General features: G+C 41.3%; 2 protein-coding genes across 2 annotated transcripts in view; both read left to right on the top strand.

Annotated features, from left to right (window-relative positions):
- LOC114655548 (multidrug and toxin extrusion protein 1-like) overlaps positions 1-22,654 on the top strand; it is a 276,585-nt gene that overhangs the window by 164,815 nt on the left and 89,116 nt on the right. The gene's annotated exons all lie outside the window — the stretch shown is intronic.
- LOC114656536 (multidrug and toxin extrusion protein 1-like) overlaps positions 1,131-22,654 on the top strand; it is a 90,915-nt gene continuing 69,391 nt past the window's right edge. The window contains exon 1 of the mRNA XM_028808179.2: positions 1,131-1,337. Coding sequence (XP_028664012.2) covers positions 1,209-1,337 — 129 coding nt within the window. The 5' untranslated portion in view covers positions 1,131-1,208. The remainder of the gene's footprint in view (positions 1,338-22,654) is intronic.

The raw sequence follows: 22,654 nt of genomic DNA on the forward strand, positions 1-22,654 counted from the left end.
TGCTCAGTCGTTTGGTGCCCACGAGAGGTGAGTATTTTGAATAAATGACATTGCACAGTAACCCTTATAGGACACAAAGTAATACCCTAGATGAAAAAATCAAAATCTATTAGGCTGAGAGTCCAACCCACGTCCTTAGAGCTATCTGCAACAATTATTTCCTGGATTTTGAATTGCGTGTTAATTATTTTCATCCCTTAATTTGTTTAACTTGTTTATATTTTCAATAGCTCCCTTCTTAGTAATAATGTGTTCTTGCGCTCGTATATCATTACCAAATATTCATTCTAGTATCTAATATTAAACCAGTGTTTTATATGTTTATCAGGGCTAACACTGGGCTAACTTGGCCCTGGTGTGTGTGTTTGTGTGTGTGCTCACCCTATGACAGACTGCGTCCCGTCTAGGGATTGTTCCTGCCTTAAGCGCAATGCTTGCTGGGATAGGTTCCAGCTTCATTGCGACTCTGCTCTGGATAAGCGGGCTTGGGAAATGGATGGATATGAGGATGCTGACAAGCACATTCAGGAATGAATGTAAATGTACGCTGTACATGCAACAATACTGACTCTAAGAGCCAACGCTGCCCTACACCGCGTAAGATTATTCAGCCATCCATTCAGCCATTTGTGGGTTGCTTGGACCGGCAGCACTTGAGGTATGACATGAGGAAACCCCGCCGTCGAGCCGCCAGTCCCGGTTGTGCATATAGCGACAGTCGTTCACACAGAGAATGGACAATCAGTATTACACGCTCGTGTTTGGAATGCGATATGTGAAATCTAAAATAGACTCGGGGAGAGGATTCATTAATAATGAGAGTGGACCGGAGGTCGGTAACGATGTCCAGGAGCAGTGCCACATTTCTCCTTTTAGTTATGTGCATATATCTTCTCCGCCATGCAATAGCAGAGAAGAAAGGAAGATAAAGCTATACTAATAGGACACTTAAAGAAGCTATTTTGAAAGTCCATTCTGACGCCCATCTCATTTATCCACTCGCGTTAAGAAATGCTAAAGGGTGGAGTTTTGAACATATCACAAGTCTACCTCAATCACAATGACTGCAGTGTCATCACGTGGCCCGGGGACAGTGGAGTATGAATTTGTTTCATCACTTGTTGCTTTGATGATAACGAGAGCCGTGCTACATTGGCCGGTCTCAGTGTTACGCAAAGACCAAACATACTGAATTAACAGAAGCTGAAATGGATCACTTGAACGACAGTCCCGAACCAACATCTTCACGTCAACACTGTTTGCAGGTTTTGAGCACTTTCATCCCCAGAAATGCCAAGGAAGAGTTTTACCAACTGACGCAGTTGGCTGTGCCAATGGTAAGAAAGCATTATACTGTGACGCGTTTATGAATATGGTTCACAAAGTATACTCGTTGTAGTTCAAGCAAACTATTGCATTAGCGGGTCATCGCTTTCGGGATTCTATGTTTCTTTGTTGCGCGAACCCGTCAATCATAGCGTCCTAACCTAAGTACTGTACGTAGCTCGTGTGCTGTTGCCGAGATGTCGCTCATTCGCTGGCTCACGAGCGATCACTCGGCTAAATTCAACCTCGGAAAATGCCAAGAGGGGAATCAGAAATATTATATTGAGGAGGTGTGGTGTCACAAAGTCAAAAACCCAACAAGTAACAGTATAGTCGATAGCATATATTGGGGTGGTCAGAGCTCAACATGATATTCTGCTTAGCTGAGAATTCACACATCTGTGGGTACGGTACATCGTCACTGCCCAGTCACAAACTCCCACGATGAACACGATTACGACATACTTGGAATAAAAGTCCGCAGCCTGACGCTTGCACGTTGTTTCAGTATTCGCAGCTGACAATAACAATCCTGCAATCCATCAATTCACTGAAGGCATCGTTTTCACAGAGGAGTGGATGGCAGCCGCATGCTATGCCAGTAACTTCGTGGACAAGGCAGGGTTCAGACCCAGATGGGAGGCTGGTGTGACGCAGATCAAATCGATGAACACCGGGTCAGTTTAGACACGTTGTAACCGAGTAAATAGGACATTAAGAACAGAATGTAATCCTGGCCGGTGTTCGTGTAACGTCGAGATATCGGCCTATTAAATGAATGTAATATCCAAGTTTCCAATTTTACTTCACTTTTCCGGGGAGCCGTATGTGCACATTTGACGCTGTGTATTCGCACTCCCGAGAGGGACCTTGCGGTTTCTGAGCCACCCTGGTTTATCGGTTTAAAACGTGTCCGGCTCTGCACTGGATAGTTGTCATTTGACTTTTATAGTCACTTTTTGTTCTGATAGTAACTCTACTAACCTCTGTACCGCTGTGTAATTAACGTCTTGAATTTGTTGGCGATTTATTATATCTATGAATTATCCTGTGAGGCAAACTACAGGATATTTTCTCTTCGGATTGCATGGTCTGTCTGTTAATAATGTATAACAGCATGGGCTCCCTCCCACTGTGCAGATGTTTGAGTACATGAGATGTGCTGGAATTGACATTTTTATTGTAGCGGCCTTGAATTATGTTTTGTCACTTGGAATTTTGTTTTTGTGATGGTGCCTTCTGTGAAGTTTTAAAACAAAGATTGACTGATTAATTCACAAGAGATGAAATGTTTCTTAATTCCTCTGGCTAAATATTCTCTCTCAATTTATCTAATTTCAGAGAATCAGTTTTATGCATTCTAATAAAGTTTCAGTCCAGCAGGAATTTATTGCCTTTCAACTGTTGTTCCAGTTTGCATTTATTGGAGTAAAACTGCATAGATGGTAGTTTTCTGAAAATTTACAGCATATACTTTAGCTTACTGCATGAAAAAAAAATAAGATAAAAAGACAGTTCTATGGCTAACACAGTAGGTCATATCTGCAGGCTAATACCGTATGACTGAACCAAGGGCAGTTTTAAAAGTTTTAAAAAGGGTTAACAATTCTCAAGACTGCTGACAAGAATGTCTTGTTCTTAAGGTTAAAATCAATAGCAATTCTAAACCTGGTTAGTGTGTGTGATTACGGAGAGCGTTCAGTCCCTGGCTGGCTCCAGCCTTCCAGTCTGTGTGTCCAGGATAGCCACTGCCTCTGTGTGACCCAGAAATGGATAAGTAGGCTAGAAAACAGACAGATGAATGGGTGGAAGTTTATTTCCATCTGCATTGAGGTCTGCTCACTAATCATAGTGCCAGAGAGTGACAACATGTGACATGTTAATTAGAACATGTAAGCAAGAATCTCATTCTACTCTGTGCATGTGACAGTAATGACCCTATGAACCTATAAACATCTACATTCTAGCAGCACCAACCTCCACAACCTCCACATTGACCTCCTACAGGTCAAAGATAAACTTGTGCAGTTGTCTGTTGTTGTTTCGTGATGTTCTTGTGGAACATAATCATTGGTTGCAGAAAGGAACAGATGCAGCTTTATGGCAGGAGGCAATGCTTCACTATAAAGAAACTGCTTACTAACTAAATATCCCGTTCAAAGATTTCTTTCTCCTTTCCAGTTCATCCTTAGTTTATCTGCTGCCTGTCCAATGCCAATATTTAAGTTGCAGACTAGACAATAAAATGACTGACTTGGATAGGCTAAAAGAAGATCAATGAATGTAAAGTTAATGGAGAAGTGATGAAACAGTAAAATATTACTCAGAGTCTCATCTTAAGGCAGTTGAATAAAAACTGGCACACAGTGATTAGTCGTTTTCTAGTAATAAGAGTAATCCCATGTCTTGTAACTGCAAAATATATGTTCTGTGTACAGTCGTTACCGGATATGGACGCAGGGACCTGCCCGTGGACGCAGGAGACATAGTGCGCAGGCGCTACACAAAGCCCCCCTCCCCAGAGTGAAACGGGAGAGACTACGAACGTGCGCAGGCGCCACACAAAGCCCCCCCCCCCCCCCCCCCCCCACACCCCAGAGCAAAACGGGAGAGACTACGAACCGTCTGACATGCCGCAAACAGGATAAAGCGAGGTCAGAAATAAAAGACAGAGTAGGAAACAAAGTAAAACGTCATAAAGAGGTTAAAGAACAGGGCCAAACACATGGAGAGCAGGTTAAAGATGATGAAAACTGGAATGCAACAGCTTCAAAAAAACCTAGGCACGAAACACATGCACAGCGAGGGACAGAATATAAAGGCGGAAACAACGACAGTTAAATGTCCACACCACACAGCGGAGGCAGACCCGGAAGGTGCAGGCGCCTACATCGCGCGTCGGAAGGTGCGGGAAAGTACGAAAGGCAAAGGCGCCTACACAGCATGGTGAAACCCGACATAATACGGAAGGTGCAGGCGTTGCCGCCATATTGTGAGTGGCACTAATGCGTAGTGAGGGCGCAGGCATCACCGCCATATTGTGCGTGCCACTACTGCTGAGTAAAGTTAGGAATAATGTGCTGCTTGGTGTGCCACACAAACCCCCCCACAGACTACGGAGTCCATGGAGACTACGAACGACATAACCACACAAACAACAGGAGTCAGCGCCCAACCCCAGTGTAAAACGGGACAGAATACGAAGTCGAGAAAGGTTCACAAATCAAACCCGACATGATAAGCCACCCCAGAGTAAAACGGGACAGACTACAGAGTCCAGAAAGGGTCACAAATCAATTGGAGTACGGAAAGCGCCAGATAGTATGCAAACACACTACACATGCATGATACACGCACCTCTAATAACCCGCAAACAAAAACACGATATAGTACAGAAACCCCACAAATACGGACTCCACAACATATTTGAATCACATTACAGTGATGCAATCACACAAACAACAGGAGTCAGCGCCCCACCCCAGAGTAGAACGGGACAGAATACGGAGTCGAGAAAGGTTCACAAATCAAACCCGACATGATACGCCACCCCAAAGTAAAATGGGACAGACTACGGAGTCCAGAAAGGGTCACAAATCAATTGGAGTACGGAAAGTGCCAGACAGTACGCAAACACACTACACATGCATGATCCACGCACCTCTAATAACCCGCAAGCAAAAACACGATATAGTACAGAAACACCACAAATACGGACTCCACAACATATTTGAATCACATTACAGTGATACAATATTAACAGTGCAACCACACAAGACACAGGCACAACACCTGATGGGTAATAAGAATAAACGAACACTCCGTATTAAAGGTTCGTCATCCTCACACATGAAGACTATACAGCATAACTTAATCATCACATTACAGTCATACATTGTTAACAATTCAACCACAGAAAACGCTACGTATTAACGGTAAGTGCAATCCATTATCCATATTACTAATGCTAAACAAGGAAGAACTAATGGAGTTGCGCTCACGCCTCCAAAACAATAGACCAGATACCACTGTTAACGCGACGGGCTATATTATGTCCAAAGAATATTGATGTGGATCACATAAATAACCAAGTCATTGCATTACTTCCTGGAGAAAGCCGCCTCTTTCTAAGTACTGACAAAATTGATTCTGAAGACGACATTGAACATCTTAATTTCCCTTTACAATATCTGACCACTATTAACCCAGCCGGATTGCCACAACACAATCTTAACCTTAAAATCGGAACAATTGTCATGCTATTAAGAAACCTTAATACTAAACGGGGTTTATGCAACGGTACACGTTTAGTCATCAACACCATGACAGACAATGTTATTGAAGCAAAAATACTTACAGGATCACATACTGACAATACTGTTTTAATTCCTAGAATTGACCTTACAAGTTCTGCCCTTGAATTGCCATTTACACTTGTGCGACACCAATTTCCCAGTAAACCTGCATTTGCCATGACAATCAACAAATCCCAAGCACAGACCATGGACAAAGTTGGCATATACCTCTCTGAGCACGTATTTGGACATGGACAACTTTATGTAGCCTTCTCATGAGTTCGGCGTTCATCTGACATTAAACTTAAAGTTATAAATACTCCAATACCAAGGAAAAATCATTCAAGGACAACAAACCATCTTTACTACAAATATTGTATATAAAGAGATATTCCAATAAATCTTTGTGATTTACCATACAATGCATTCTTTACTTCCTATCCACCGTCTGAAACTGCAGAGGCAAAACAGGCACGGGTTCAAACCAAACAAGCTCAACTGACGGATATACGCCTACGACGCGCGTCTCAAACCGCAGAAGCAGGGCAAGCACGGGTTCAAAACAACGCAAACTCCTACAATGCGCGTCTGAAACTATGGCTGCCCAGCGGGCTCGGGTTCAAAACGCCACGGGTAGGCGAGCGAAGCGAGCAGGGGGCGGAGCCCCCTTGTTGGTGCATATAGGGCTGCCGTAAAGAGGTCCTGTGATGGACTAACATCCTGTACATTGTTGGCACGTGTGTTGTACTTTGCATTGCCAGAATAGGCTCGCACTCTCCCCAGCCCTGAACTGGGTTAAGAAAATACATAAATCTAATAATGATTTGTGTTAAATAAAGATCAGTAAGAAAAATAAACATGGCAAAAGATAACAAGTCGTACAACTGAGAAGCAATAGCAACAAGCTTTTAAGCAAATACAAAACCGTAATAAAGATTACTGTTAAACAAATAAAGAACAATTCAAATGTAATGATTATTCATATTAAATAAAGAACATTTAGAAAAATAAGCATGGTAAAATGTAAAAAAAAGTCTTAACTGTACAACTGAGAAGCAATAATGACAAAAACAAATACATAAATGTAATAATTATTAGTGTTAAATAAAGAACAATTTAAAGGTAATAATAATTACAGTTTTTTTCAATTGCTAAGGCAGATTCTGCAATACTGAAGTCACTGTCTCAAAACTCTTCATACAGTCTGCAATACCAGCACACAGCCTGAGCAAACAGTCAAGCCTCCGCCAAAATGCACTACAGCACTAAAACAGTAGAACTTTATGTCAGCATTACCTAAAATGTAATATGGATCGTCATGAAAGTATCATCTGTAAAGTAGCTGACATTATTTGTCACAAACATTGTATTACAAAACAGAACAAGTTTGTATTCTATAAAATGTCCAGGAATGAACAAACCACGCAACAGTATATGTCAATGGACTTTATTCCTGTTTGTGATCTACTGTAAGTACAGGATATTCATTCATAATCATACAGTAAAAAAATATATATCCAACACAAAATGTAGTGTTGCAGAAAATACCATAGAAGCAAAGTATACTGTGTGTGTACATATACAGTATATACTGTATATATATATTTGGAAAGGAAGTTGAGAAGGCAGACTTGCAATACGCTGTAGACACTGTGGTGTGTTGGTTAGAACACAGGAACTAATCCAACCATTTCAGGAACATTGCTTTAATGTTGAAATGCCAGAAATTCACATGAAGTAGAACAACTGTACAGGTAGGAGAGAATGTGTGGTTATTTGGTCAACAAACGCACAAACTTAAACTTTCTCTAGTGTAGTGCCGGCTTTCACAAGGTACATCTCACAAACTGACATGCTCACTGCACACTCCACGGTTTTCACGTGACCATGCTTCAGTGCCTTAAAGGCACATGAGCCTTTTTGTACAATATATCTTTATATATAATCTTCATTTGGATCTTGATCTTTGTTTGTCCGTGAATTTCACGCATGCGTAGACCACCTTCCAGTTTAGTACGTTGTTGTTACTCACGGATGTCAACAATGTGCCAGAATAACGAAAGGGGTGGTGAACAGTGTCACGCTGGTTAGCTCCTGAGGCCTGGTTAGAGAATGAGATTCCCGAAGATAAAAGGTACGTGCCTACGTAACATATGAATGAAAGAAAGACAATGGGTAAAATGAATGACAACGTAACGGAAATTATTATTGTTACGTTGTAGCCGGCGAGTGCTGTGCGTCTCACAGTTGTACCGTGGCTTGCTCACATGTCAGTGAAGTGATCCCTATTTATGCTTTAAAGAGCCTGGATACCTATGTGTCCCCCTTTTATAGCCATTGTTCCGTGTATATTGCCTTACTCTTTGGATTGCCACAAAGCAACCTGCGAGACTGGAGAAAGGTTGAGAAGAGATCGTGAGAGGAAACGACAGCGTCGTGACTGTGAATGGAGAGAAGCAGAAATGCTCCTACACCACCACATAATTACTATTCGGACAGTGATTCCGAGTAGGCCGTTCCTATCGAATCAATGTCCAAGGGTTTTCTTTTGTAATTTTGTTTCCCTTATAAAAAATCATAATGCTGTGCGACGAAGGGCCCAGTTCACGACTGGCAGCCACAGTTAAACAGGGAGCCCTTCACAGGCAACTTTAACACGCAAATGGCTAGTATATATCTATATATATATATATATATATATATATATATATATATATACAACCCTTGTAGGGAAAAAATGGAAGAAACCTTGGGAAAGGCAGTTCTAAAAGAGACCCCTTTCCAGGTAGGCTGGGCGTGCAGTGGGTGTCAAAAAGAAGGGGGTCAATACAACACAATACACAGAACAGAACAAATCCTAAATACAGTATAATAATAAAAAATTTACAAGCATGGACCAGAATTTAACAGTACAGTGAACCCTTGTTTATCACGGTTAATCTGTTCCAGACTCTACCGCGATAAATGAATTTTTGCAAGGTAGGATTCTTTATTTATAAATCGAATATTTTCACAGTTATAGAAAACCTGTTTACGACCTTCTAATTATGTTTTTTAACATTATTAGAGCCCTCTAGACATGAAATAACACCCTTTAGTCACCATTACACTCATATTACCCAATATATGAGACAAAATAAGAGAAAATAAGACATATTAGACGTTACAAATATCATATTATTATTATTGTACTGTACATTTAATTACACACACACACAGTTCTTACAAACAACCACTAACATATGAAGGCACGAGCTCAGTAGGAGAGTCTTCAGGTTGTAAGCTGGAGCGCTGATCGCACCCTCAGAGGACACAGACGCCCCTGGGAAAACCCCTGAAACAGCTGACAGTCTACCTTCACATTGCTCCTTACCCTTCTTACTTGCGCTATAACGCGCGATAAACCTCTCACACGGTACTCTGCTTACTTAAAAGTATTGTGCAGCGCCTCTCAGCTTTGGAATTGGTTGTTTTGTTTCTCTCTCTCTCTCTCTCTCTCTCTCTCTCTCAGACACTCTCTGCTCCTGGCAGAACTGTCATCTCTGACTTGTCATGGATCACGTTTAAACTTTTGAAAAGAGACAAATGTTTGTTTGCAGTGCTTTGAATAAAGTTCTTTTTTTTCTACAACCTCCTCTGTCTCTGTGCAAATCTGTGACCCAAGCGTGACAAGGTGGTGCAGTATCTTCAGCAGGTGCGTCGTCGTCTTCTTCTGCTGAAGGAGTACTAGGAGTAGGCAGTGGGTGTCTGGGTGCGCGGCTGAAGAACATCTTGATAGGCAGTTGCTGGTGCTGTCTTTTCATATGTGTGAGGAAGCTTTTGTAGGGTATTGCCATCTTTGATCATATCCAAGAGTTTCACCTTCTCCTGGATGGTAAGCATCTTCCTCCGGCGCTTAGTTTCATTGTCAGAAGGCTTAGAAAAAGCAGCACGTTTAGGAGCCATCGTGGGGCTTAGATAAATGTTCTCAGAAAGTGCATGCGTAGTGACGTAAGCGTGTATGAGAAAAAATCGCGATAGAGTGAAGCCGCGAAAGTCGAAGCATGATATAGCGAGGGATCACTGTAGATGATATCACATAATATGATTTGGATTTGTTTAGAGTCCTGGAGACTACAGCCATCAAGCTGCCTCCCCCATTTGGTCATTCCACAGCTGAAACATTGCTTGGCCAGCCAATCCGATGAAAGGACCCCTCTACCCCATGATTCCTGCGATCCTCTATTAGGGATGACTTTACCTTAGGCAGGCAAAATAACTTGGCAGGTGGGCCGTGGCACCAAGTGCCACATTTGAGTACAGAGAAGAGAAACAGAATAGGTGAGAGTTAGTAACAAATTATAACTATCATGTTACTTATGTTTTGGTGCTAATGACTAACAACAGAGATGCAGTCTGTACAGTTAATCAGCAGCTCTAGTCAGGATATGCTAAACTGAAGTAGTGAGTCTTCAGCCGGGATTTAAAAGCTGAGACCAATGGGGCATCTTTTATAGTGGCAGGAAGACCATTCCACAGTTTAGGGGCCCTGTAACTAAAAGCTTGACCTCCCACTGTTATTTTATTAATCCTTGGAATCATAAGCAGACCAGCATCTTGAGATCTTAATGTGCGCTCTGGTTTGTAAGTCATGATAAGTTCAAACAAGTAAGCCGGACCTTGGCCATTTAATGCTTTATATGTTAAAAGGAGGATTTTGAAATCCTACTAGAAATAAATACATGAATTAATTTCTCAGAATCCTGTTTATATAGAAAGCGCCTTAATTTCCCAACATTTTTCAGATGGAAGAAACATGATTTGGACAACTTTGTAATATGCGCTTTAAATGACATGCTAGAGTCAAAGATAACTCCTAGATTGTGGGCTGATTCAGTAAAATGAATGGTGATTCCAACTGAGTTAAATGATGACAAAATATTGTTGTGATCAGCGTCCTTCCCTCCAACAATTAACATCTCTGTTTTATCTGTGTTTAAACACAAGTAGTTCTCATCCATCCACTCCTTTAATTCACTAACACAACTAATTAAAGACAACATCGGAGAAACTTAATTTGATCTAAATGAAAGGTATAACTAGGTGTCATCCGCATACGAGTGAAAATTAACATTATGTTTCCTAATGATAGATCCCAGTGGAAGCATGTAAAGTAAAGGTCAAATTAACATTATGTTTCCTAATGATAGATCCCAGTGGAAGCATGTAAAGTAAAGGTCCCAGTACTGAGCCCTGTGGGACACCATATCTCACTTCTGCGTATAATGATGGAGTACTGTCAGCACATTTCTGTACATATTGGAATCGATAAATAAGAAATAAACCAGGCGAGCACAGTGCCTGTAAGCCCAACATCATTTTCTAGCCTGTGCAGTAAAATAGAATGGTCAATGGTGTCAAATGGGGTTCAGGAAGGGGGAGTATGGTGGCAGAAACAAAATGAGGACATCATTGGGTGTGCTACAAACCATTCTGTGACTGCAGTGGAGTGGTGGAATGCCACGTTATACCACAGCACAACAAATACCTGTAATAACACATTTGTGCTTGGTCTTGATAATAATTTAGCAAACTGTCATATTTCAGTTTTGAATGTCTTATTAGCAGTTTTGGTGTAGGCATGTGCAAAATTGCCTCTGAAAATGTAATGTGATGTTGAAGGATTTTGAGTGAGACAGAAATCCATGAATTTTGAAGCGCTTAGTCAATGAATGCATTTTGTATGAAAGCAAAGTGAAATGATTAACAGTTTGGTCCACATACGCTGATGTTGTGGTGACAGTATGAAGAGTTTTGACAATGCAACTTTAGTATTGCAGAATCTGTCTTAGCAATTGAAAAAAACTGTAAGAGCTGTTTGCTTCCTCTATTAAACTCTTTTTTTGTCCCATTCTAACCTCCCTCTTTGCACTCCTTCAGTTTTCAATTTCATCTGCTTTATCTCCAATATTAACTCCTTATTCATTAACTATATCTTTGCATCTTTACATATTTTGCTTTTAAAATTTTTTTCTTTCTCTTTACCTCACAGTACCACTTTATTTTTCTCTGTATTTTATAGCTACAGGTATAAGAAGTATCTGCACACGTATTACCTTATCTACACCTATCTACACTTATATTTGAATATTTAGGTAATTCGTGTACAAAACACCTTATCTTCTTGACCTTTGCTGTCTGGTATCTCAATCTTTTGTATCCTTGTATCATTTCTTGCAACATTTCAGAGAGGTTCAACACAGTAAGTAAACAGCGCTATTTCTCCTTAGTCAAGTCAAGTCAAGTTGGGGAGGATGCACTGGTATAATGTGTTGCCGCACCCACTACACAACGAAGCAACTCGGGATCCCGGTTTGCAACCCCCCAGGCAGACACATGGTCCAATCTCACCCTCCAAAAATGACCCTCTATCTGCCACAGCCAGGTGTTATGTGGGCGACCCCTTGGTCTGGTCCAGCCACTCGGGTCCCTAACAATGAGGATCTTACGAGCTGGATCACCCTCTGGGAAACGCGCCACATGGCTATAGTGCCGTAACTGATGCTCCTTCACAATGCAGGTAATGTGCCTTGTTTGGGACTCACAAAGTCAAACCATCGGTACCCAAGGATTTTCCAGAGAGACATAGTACCAAAGGAGTCCAGTCTTCATCTCAGGTCACTGGGTAGTGTCCATGTCTCGCAACCATATAGCAAGACAGGAAGCACCAGGACTCTAAAGACTTGGACCTTCGTCCTTTTGGTGTGTCACTTGCTCACAGATTCCTCTAACAAACGCATCTTTATCTGCCCTCAGAGCCCTCACAGCCATCCTTCTCTGTTCCTGGTTCAGACCAGAGTTGCTATTGAGCCATGCGCTGCGGCTCCTCTCAATGACATCCAGGGTGCCCTGTGAGATGAAACACCTCCTTCTGGGAACACCGGTAACACCAACACAACCCTCAGCAACCTTCAGGGTCTTGTCACGGAAGGTCTCCCACATCACATTAGGATCGGCAGTCGTACCCAAGTCGGAAAGTTCCTCACACAAACTGCGTGCAAACTCATTAGAAACAGCTTGGTCTTGGAGTCTGGGCAAGTCCACGCTCATTTTCCTGGTAGGTGGTAACCTACTGGACCTAAGCTAGATCCTAAAGAGTAGCAGTAACAAGTTTGTGATGAGAATTCACAAACTGGGCACTTCTGTAGACCCTGCAGTTTTGCAAGAGCCTCCAGCGTCTGCCCACGAGGATGTGATCGATCTCCTTCACCGCACCACCAATATTGGAGTACCAAGTCCAACAATGCGGTTCAGGGCGCTGGAACCAGGATCCAGAAATTCGCATCCCCTGACCTTTTGCAAGTCAAGGAACATGGAGCCATTTTCACCACAGTCACCAGACCCATGGGGACCGAGACAATCCTCATAGCCAGCCCTGTCAGTACCAGTGGCTGCAATGAAGTCACCCATGACCAGAGGAGTATCACCCTGTGGGCACCCATCAACCACTGAGCGAAGCTGCGAATAAAATGTCTCCCTCACCAAGACATCACTCACCGCGGTCACAGCATCCACTGAGGCAATAGACAAGGCACCCAGAGAGTGAAGTAATCTGAATCTCAAAATACGCTCGTTGAAAGGAGTGACATCGGACACCATTGGAAGAAGCCAATCCACTGCAGCAACAGCTACTCCCCGAGAATGACAGCCGTCAGACCAACCATACCAATAAAAGGTGTATCCACCTACAGAGATCTGGCCTGTCCCCGGTCTGCGTATCTCAGAGAGTACCGCCATTCCTCTGACAGCAGAGGAAGATGATCATCTTGCCGGAGAGACAAGACGTTCCATGTGCTCACCCATATGGGCCGCCTCAAATTGGGACCCGTGTGCTGCTGTGCAGCGGGTGACGTTTCAGCACCACACCAGTTCCGATCCCCAACAGACCTGACACTACTGGCTCTCCAATGTTTGCAACTCTTCCTGGGATAGGGCTCCCGAAGGCTTTCCCCCGTCCCCTTCTTGATGCAAGCAGCCTTTCTATGGGCGGCTGCAGCAAAGCTACTCCCGCAGGGAGCGAAAAGGAGTCCTTTCTGTAGTCTCAGAGCTTTGTGAAGTTTTTTTACTGTGGCTGGAGTGCCAGTCCTGCCACCAACCCCCATGATTTCCCTGCAAGTTGGACGTCCGCTTGCAGGGCCGGATGTAGTTTAACGTCATACCCAGGACATGAATCTCCGTAGTGGTTTAGTCAATACATTGTTTACTCATACAACTCCTTATGTCTTTATGTAATACTTTTACCCATTGTGTAAATCTTATCTTTCCATAAACTTCACATATGTATTCGTGTAAAATTTTTTCACATGCTTTTTCCATATTTAATTATTTTGAAGAAAGACCCCCTTTCTCTCACTTCAGTATCTTACAGAGACAGAGTCCCTCAGCTAAGGTAGATGTCGTAGTTTTTCTTACCAGAACTCCTCCTCCTGTTTTTCTTAATCCTGTGTTACATTCATTAATATTTATTTAAACAACTATACTGTAAGAGTACTGACAAGGTGCATCAGCCAGGGATGAGTCAGTCATATTATGAGCTGGCATTCCATCATGAAAGTGAACAGCTTTAGAGCCTGCTGTAGGAGAGCCAATAAAAATGGAAATTATGCAAAGCTGCAAACAGAATTCCATCTGATGTTGTAATGATGGCCTAAAAGAACCATGTAAAGAGCAAAGGATTTATTCTGACATTCAGTGCCTGCGCTACATTGGTCTTAGAAGCAGAACGTGGGTGATGGTACATCCTAATTTTTCAAAGCACCGAGTGCTGTAGAGACCTGCAATGGTCTTGCCGAGGAATTTCTGGAGAGTCTCAAGGCTGAGATCCAGGATCCACAATACCATTTGCAGCATCAGTACAAATGGGGAAGACAGCAAAGAGACTGCTACCTCTGCAGCTCCACAAATGTTTCTCCATCTGAAAAGGTTCATTGGCCTGGTTGAGCTTTGAACTCAGGGAGCCGGGAAAAAGTGTCTCAAATCAAGTTTCCACTGGCCCGATGTGAGCAATGTAAAGCAGGGCATACAATAAAACTGTGCAGGCAAAGGAAGGGGAAGATCGTAGAGATTTTAAAGTGTAGAATGGAGGGAAAGTCGCAATGCTGAGAGCCGTTTTCCGTGTTAGCTCAGTGAAGGAATATAGTCAAAAGACCAGTACATTGTCAGCTCTGCACAAGCAGTTTCATTGTGCACTTAAAATAGACAGTTCCCCACATAGAAGTGCAGTGTGTTACACTTTTACTGCTTTGCATGACAACGCAACTCAACATTCCTGCTGCACCATCCTCTTTAATAAAACCCCTGTGTGCGTCCATGTGTGTGTGTGTCTTCTGGCGAAGTGCGCATGCGCGGGGCAATCTTTAATAAAGGACATCATTGCTGGGGAGAGTGCTGATTGGGTAGTCATAGCCGTGCACATAAAATCCATTGCTGGGGAGACGCAACACATACAATAATCAGCTGCACGCCAGCACAGATTAAAATACTTGCTGGAGAGACGCAACAGGCTGCACACCACACATTACATCAGTTGCTGGGGAGACTCTGCTGATTGCCCACTGTTGTGACAGAAAATTAAACGCATATTACAGACATCAAAGCCAGTATTACTGTCAGAGAAAATTACAGGCATTTTACAGAAATACAAACCAGTATTACTGCGAGAGAAAATTAAAGGCACACAATACAGTGACGCATATTCCAGCCACATGCAAGCCAGTATTACTGTAAGAGAAAATATTATGGACGTACAAGCCTGTATTACTGTGACTATCTACTAACAACATGCCACCCAAAAAAAAGGACACATCAAGAAGGACAAAAGACACAGACAATCAAATCCTATATAAGCAACATCTCCTGGAAGAACGGTCAGCTCAGCAAGTAAACATCAACAAAAGAAAGGCTGAAAGACAAAGAAAAATACGAGCAAATAGATCGATTTAAGAAAAAGAAAATGAGCGTCAGAAAAACGCTAAAAGTTAAAGACTCAGAAGAGCAAATAGATCTATAGAAGAACAGGAAAATAAGCGTAAAAAAAATTCTCAAAGAGAAAGACAAAGACGAGCAAATAGATCTATTGAAGAAGAGGAAAATGAGTGTCAGAAAAATGCCAAAACACACAGAGCTAAGAGAGCAAGTCTTACTGCGGATGAACGAAAATCACTGCGTCAGCAACAAGCTAAAATAAAGAGAGGCAGGATAAGAGATCTTCAAACAGACACAACACATCAATCAACAGTCATAGAGGAGAGGATAAATGTAATATTAATTGTACTTACTGTATTGTCATAAACGTTTCTATTTAATTTTTATTATTATTTTACTTTAGGCGTCTTGCAAAAATATTTTTGACAAAAAAAAATTAAGACAAGAAACAGAATGAGATCAAGGTCCCTTGCCATTTAATATAGACTGTTCCTACTAATGTTTATACACTACTGTTCTAGTGCCTGTTATTGTAATGGGCTTAATGTCTAGTCTGACAATAAAGCTCTAAAGGTCTCTGCTGATGTGCTTTCTGCTTTCATCCCAACTGCAGTGGAAATGAACACAACTTGCCGGGGGTGTGTCACTCATATTATGAGCTGGCATTCCATCATGCAAATGAACAACTTTAGAGCCTGCTGTAAGGGAGCCAATAAAACTGGAAATTCTGCAAAGCTGCAAACAGAATTCCATCTGATGTTGTAATGGTGGGTAGTCCTTTTAAGGACTGTGAGCACCTAAAAGAGCCATGTAAAGAGCAAAGGATTTATTCTGACATTCAGTGCCTGCGCTACATTGGTCTTAGAAGCAGAACGTGGGTGATGGCTACATCCTAATTTTTCAAAGCACCGAGTGCTGTAGAGACCTGCAATGGCCTTGCCGAGAAATTTCTGGAGAGTCTCAAGGCTGAGATCCAGGATCCACAATACCATTTGCAGCATCAGTACAAATGGAGAAGACAGCAAAGAGACTGCTACCTCTGCAGCTCCACCATGTTTCTCCATCTGAAAAGGTTCATTGGCCTGGTTGAGCTTTGGGCTCAGGGAGCCGGGAAAAAGTGTCTCAAATCAAGTTTCCACTGGCCCCATGTGAGCAATATAAAGCAGGGCATACAATAAAACTGTGCAGGCAAAGGAAGAGGAAAATCATAGAGGTGTTAAAGTGTAGAATGGAGGGAAAGTCGCAATGCTAAGAGCTGGACATGGAATTCCATTTTTCGTGTTAGCTCAGTGAAGGAATATAGTCAAAAGACCAGTACATTGTCAGCTCTGCACAAGCAGTTTCATTGTGCACTTAAAATAGACAGTTCCCCACATAGAAGTGCAGTGTGTTACACTTTTACTGCTTTGCATGACAACGCAACTCAACATTCCTGCTGCACCATCTGACAATAAAGCTCTAAAGGTCTCTGCTGATGTGCTTTCATCTCAACTGCAGTGGAAATGAACACAACATGCCATTTTGAAGAGTCGTGTGCCATTTTAAAGAGTTTGAAGTGGTTGCTGAGACAGCGACTTTGAAGTGGTGGGCTATGTAACATTACTGACAAGATGCATCAGTCAGGAAGGAGTCACCTCTGGTATGAGCTGGCATTCCATCATGCAAGTGAGCAGCTTCAGAGTCAGCGGCAGGTGTTCCCACATAAATGCAAAGAATTTCACCTAGTGCAGCAACTATGACCAGTCCTTTTAAGGATAGTGAACCACCTAAAAGAGCCATGTAAAGAGCAAAGGATCTACTTTGGCATTCAGTGCCAGCGGTACATTACTAAACTTTCTTTAGTAAATTTACAACAGGCCAAACAGAACTTCATCATATCCAAGTAATTTGCTTTTTTATGTAGAACCAAGACCTATTGAACTTCTTCATAGTTAATCTCCTGAATCAGTTTTTGCTATTTGATTGATCTTTAACACATTCACAGTTTTTCACAAGTTTTTTCTTTTTGCTGTTTCTTCAAATCCACCTGTTTGTACAGTTTCTGAGAAAAACCTTTCTACAGTTCCCATAACAGAATGACAATCATTCTTTATGTTTTATGTTTCATCTGACAACTCCTACATGTTTTTCTCATTTGACTTACAGTTTTTCTCGATCGCTTTGATGCAATTCTCACATCAGGAATATCATGCTCATTACTGTACTCTTAATGAAATTCTTAAATTGGCAGTGCATTTCCCCACCTATATCAATATTTCTCATTGTGTTTGTACAAACGGCCATTGTGTCTACACACGTTTCACTACTAAAGACATTTTGTCATTGTGTTGATGTGTTTCTCATCTGACTGTGACAACTCATCAAAACAGTTTGTACTTTTGTCAGTCAGAACTTCTGACCTCTCACTCACCTTAGTACTGTCCAGCACTGCATTACTGTTGTCAATCAAATCACTTAAAACGTTTTCAAATATGTATGAAAGAGCAAAGCCAATTACACACTGCCAGTGTTAGTAGTAGAATTGCCCTTCAATTAGTTTTTTTTCAATTGCTAAGATATATTCTGTAATACTGAAGTCAGTCAGTCATTTTCCAAAACACTGAAGTCACTTTCTCAAAACTCTTCATACAGTCTGCAATACCAACACACAGCCTGACCAAATAGTTACGTCCTCCGCCAAAATGCACTACAGCACCAAAACAGCATCACTTTATGTCCTTCTGGAAGAACACTATATCACACACAAAGCAAAAGGCCTACAAAACACTAACAATGGACAGCTTTACCTAAAATGTAATATGGATCGTCATGAAAGTATCATCTATAAAGTAACTGACATTATTTGTCTCAAACATTGTATTACAAAACAGAACAAGTTTGTACTCTATAATAAATGTCCAGGAATGAACAAACCACGCAGCAGTATATGTCAATGGACTTTATTCCCGTCTGTGGTCTACTGTAAGTACAGAATATGAATTAATAAACATAAAGTAAAAAAATATATATACCCAACACAAATTGTAGCGTTGCAGAAGATACCATAGAAGCAAAACATACTGTACATCTCTCTCTCTCTCTCTCTCTCTGTATATCTATACTAATTAATAAAAGGCAAAGCCCTCACTGACTGACTGACTGACTGACTGACTGACTGACTGACTCACTCATCACTAATTGTCCAACTTCCCGTGTAGGTGGAAGGCTAAAATTTGGCAGGCTGATTCCTTACAGCTTACTTACAAAAGTTAGGCAGGTTTCATTTCGAAATTCAACGCGTAATGGTCATAACTGGAACCTCATTTTTGACAATATACTGTAATGGACGGCAGCTTGATGGCCGTGGGAGGCGGAGTTGAGTGTCACGTCATCACGCCTCCCACGTAATCACGTGAAAAGACTGTGAACTCAGTAGGGAGAAATGAAGGAAGAGCCGCAAACAGCGAAGAACAAAAAATTAATTAAACAATTGAGAAGGGAGCGAGTGAAGCATACAAGCATCTTCATAAGGGAAACAAAGCACGGTGTAAAACGTAAGTTTAAATTAAGTTTATAGAAACGCTCCCGTTGCGGATTGTAATAACATATTCGCGAGATAAAAGAACGCAGTAGGGAGAAATGAAGGAAGAGCCGCAAACAGCGAAGAACAAAAAATTCATTAAACAATTGAGAAGGGAGCGAAACAATAAGAAGCCAGCGAGTGAAGCATACAAGCATGTTCATAAGGGAAACAAAGCACGGTGTAAAACGAAAGTTTAAATTAAGTTTATAGAAACGCTCCCGCTGCGGATTGCAATAACATATTCGCGAGATAAAACTTTAATGAGAAGACACGAGGTATAAACGAACCACACGCCGTAGCGCAACGTTAGGGGCAACAGTTTCAACCATTCTATGATCTGCTTCTCGCAACTGAAAGACGGCACATGGCGGATGTTAGCCGACTTGCTGACCGCAACGTTAGGGGCTTCAACTCTGGCGCTGAAGATAGAGATTCGATTCCCGAGAGGGGACGAAGTCAGTGTGTATGCCTGATGAGCCCAGAATTAGGGAGAAACACGTGTAGCATACTCTTTGCATTATTTGAAAGTAAACTATTAAAACCATTCTATGATCAGCTTCTGGGAACAGAAAGAGGGCACGTGGCGGATGTAAGGCGACTTCCTGACCAACCACAAGCGTTACCTGGCAGGTAACCACCCATACAGTCAGATTGTGATTCAGAAAACGAATGCCATGAATGTAATTACCACGATCTACATACTGTCAAATAAACGAAACACACGCCGTAGCGCGACAGCTGTGAAAAGCGAGGTTCAGAAAAAAACAGATCCTTAACAAATTGTTATTGGTATACTGTATTTTCGATCCGTTTAAAAAGGTTTTCTTTTCTTAAAAAATTAAAAGCAGTACTTCGCCGCAACGAAGCGCGAGAATTTGGCTATATATATCTGCTTCTCACAATTAAAAGAGGGCACGTGGCGGATTTTAGACGTCTTCATGACCAAACATAACTGTTACCTGCCAGGTAGGGTTACCACTTTTAATACAAAAAAATAAGGGACGCATACTGCAGCGGGTGCCACATCCCAGTGCCAACACTTTGCAGACTCTACTTAAAAGACCCGCCCTCCTCACTGGACAGTTAAAAAGACCAATCAAACTATCGATGACGTCAAGTATTACCCAATCAAAAGTACGAAAGGAGGCATCTTCATAAAATGCGTGTGGGATGATTTGCATGAGACGCTGCTTTAAAAAAAATGATAAAAAAAATACGGGATAAATCCCGTCCCGTATTGATTCAAAACGGGACGCGCAATTTCATTCTCAAATACGGGACGATTCCGTATTTTAAAGGACGGGTGGCAACCCTACAGTGCCAGGTAACCACCCATACAATCAGATTGTGATTCAGACTAGGAATGCAATGAATGTAATTACCCCGATCTACATACAAGGCGAAAGTCTTGCAACATTCAAAGATGATGGTTTGGGATAAGTACACCATAGAACATAAAAGAGCTTATGAAGCCTTGAACCGAAAAAAAATAGGAGGTAATGTCGTTTTACTCGCTGTAGATTTTAGTCAAACATTACCAGTTATTCCACGAGGGAGACCAGCAGATGAACTCAACGCGTGTTTAAAATCCATGCTTCTCCCACGCTCGGTTATATGTCGCGTGTTCTCGGGTAGGTACACCAAAAAATGTATACATTTAAGCATGTAATGGGCAAACAAAAAATGAGGTATACCCGAAGGCACTGCAGTAGTACTTAATGTAACTTTACTTCTTAAATGTTAATGTTTTACTGTTTAATAATTTATATGTTTCTTATATGTTGTTCAAATTCTTTTATCAAAATGCCAGTGACAGCGCAATGCACGATAACATGGAGTGAATACACCATACGCATCCGCCCACGGCCGCCCTGGTGTGCGCAGATAGGAGTTGATTCTACAATAAAATAAAATAAAGATAAAAACCCAGGATTGTTTCCTGCCTTGTGCCCTGTGTTGGCTGGGATTGGCTCCAGCAGACCCCCGTGACCCTGTGTTCGGATTCAGCGGGTTGGAAAATGGATGGATGGATGGATGGATTTTACTGTTTAATAATTTATATTTATATGAAATGTGCTTCTTATATATTACTTCATATTCTCATATGATAATGATGTTAATGTTGTTTATATTGATTTCTATATTATTGAAACTGCATGTATGTGTGTATATGTATGTGTATATATATATATATATATATATATATATATATATATATATATATGTGTGTGTGTGTGTATACATATATATGTGTATATATATATATATATATATATATATAATATATGTGTATGTGTGTGTATACATATATATGTGTATATATATATATATATATATATATATATATATATATAATATATGTGTATGTGTGTGTATACATATATATGTGTATATATATATATAATATATGTGTATGTGTGTATATACAGTATATATATATATATATATATATATATATATATATATATATATATATATACTAGCAAAATACCCGCGCTTCGCAGCGGACAAGTAGTGTGTTAAAGAGGTTATGAAAAAGTAAAGGAAACATTTTAAAAATAACGTAACATGATTGTCAATGTAATTGTGTTGTCATTGTTATGAGTGTTGCTGTCATATATATATACATATACACATACACATATATATATATATATATATATATATGACAGCAACACTCGTAACAATGACAACACAATTACATTGACAATCATGTTACGTTATTTTTAAAATGTTTCCTTTTTTTTTCATAACCTCTTTAACACACTACTTCTCTGCTGCGAAGCGCGGGTATTTTGCTATATATATATATATCTGTATGTTTATATATCTGTATGTGTATATATATATATATGTGTGTGTATATATCTGTATGTGTATATATCTGTATGTGTATATATATATATGTGTGTGTATATATCTGTATGTGTATATATCTGTATGTGTATCCATATTACTAACCGAGAATGCTAAACCGGATGATGGACGCAGGCACATCCGGCCATGGGCCGTAGCTGCAAAAAGACGTACTGCGCAGGCGCAAAAAGAGTCCGCGAGAGTCGGCTGAGGAGCCGAGAAAGGTGGACAAAAGAGGGCGAGAGAGGCGGATGAGGGGCCGCGAGAGGCGCAGGCGCAAAAAGAGTCCGCGAGAGTCGGAGAAAGGCGGAGAAAAGAGGGCGACAAAGGCGGATAAGGGGCCGCGAGTGGCGGACAAGACCACAGAAAAAAGGAGTGAGCACATACAAAAAGGAGACATGAGGCGCAAAGTCAAACGCAGGAAAAGCACGAAACACATTGCACACGAAACTAGACCCGAAAAAAAAACAAAAAAAAAAAAAAAGAGGCTCGCGCACAACAGCAAGACCCCCCCCCCCCCCTACAGGCACCGGACGGGACACACACCAAGAGGGGGATTCAACAAGCCCATGGAACACAAAAAAAAGAACACAAAACCACCCCACAGACCCTACAAGCGAGGGGCGGGACACACACAAAGAGGGGGATTCAA

Source organism: Erpetoichthys calabaricus, chromosome 8 (genome assembly GCF_900747795.2).
Source record: "Erpetoichthys calabaricus chromosome 8, fErpCal1.3, whole genome shotgun sequence".
Classification (NCBI taxonomy): Eukaryota; Metazoa; Chordata; class Cladistia; order Polypteriformes; family Polypteridae; genus Erpetoichthys; species Erpetoichthys calabaricus.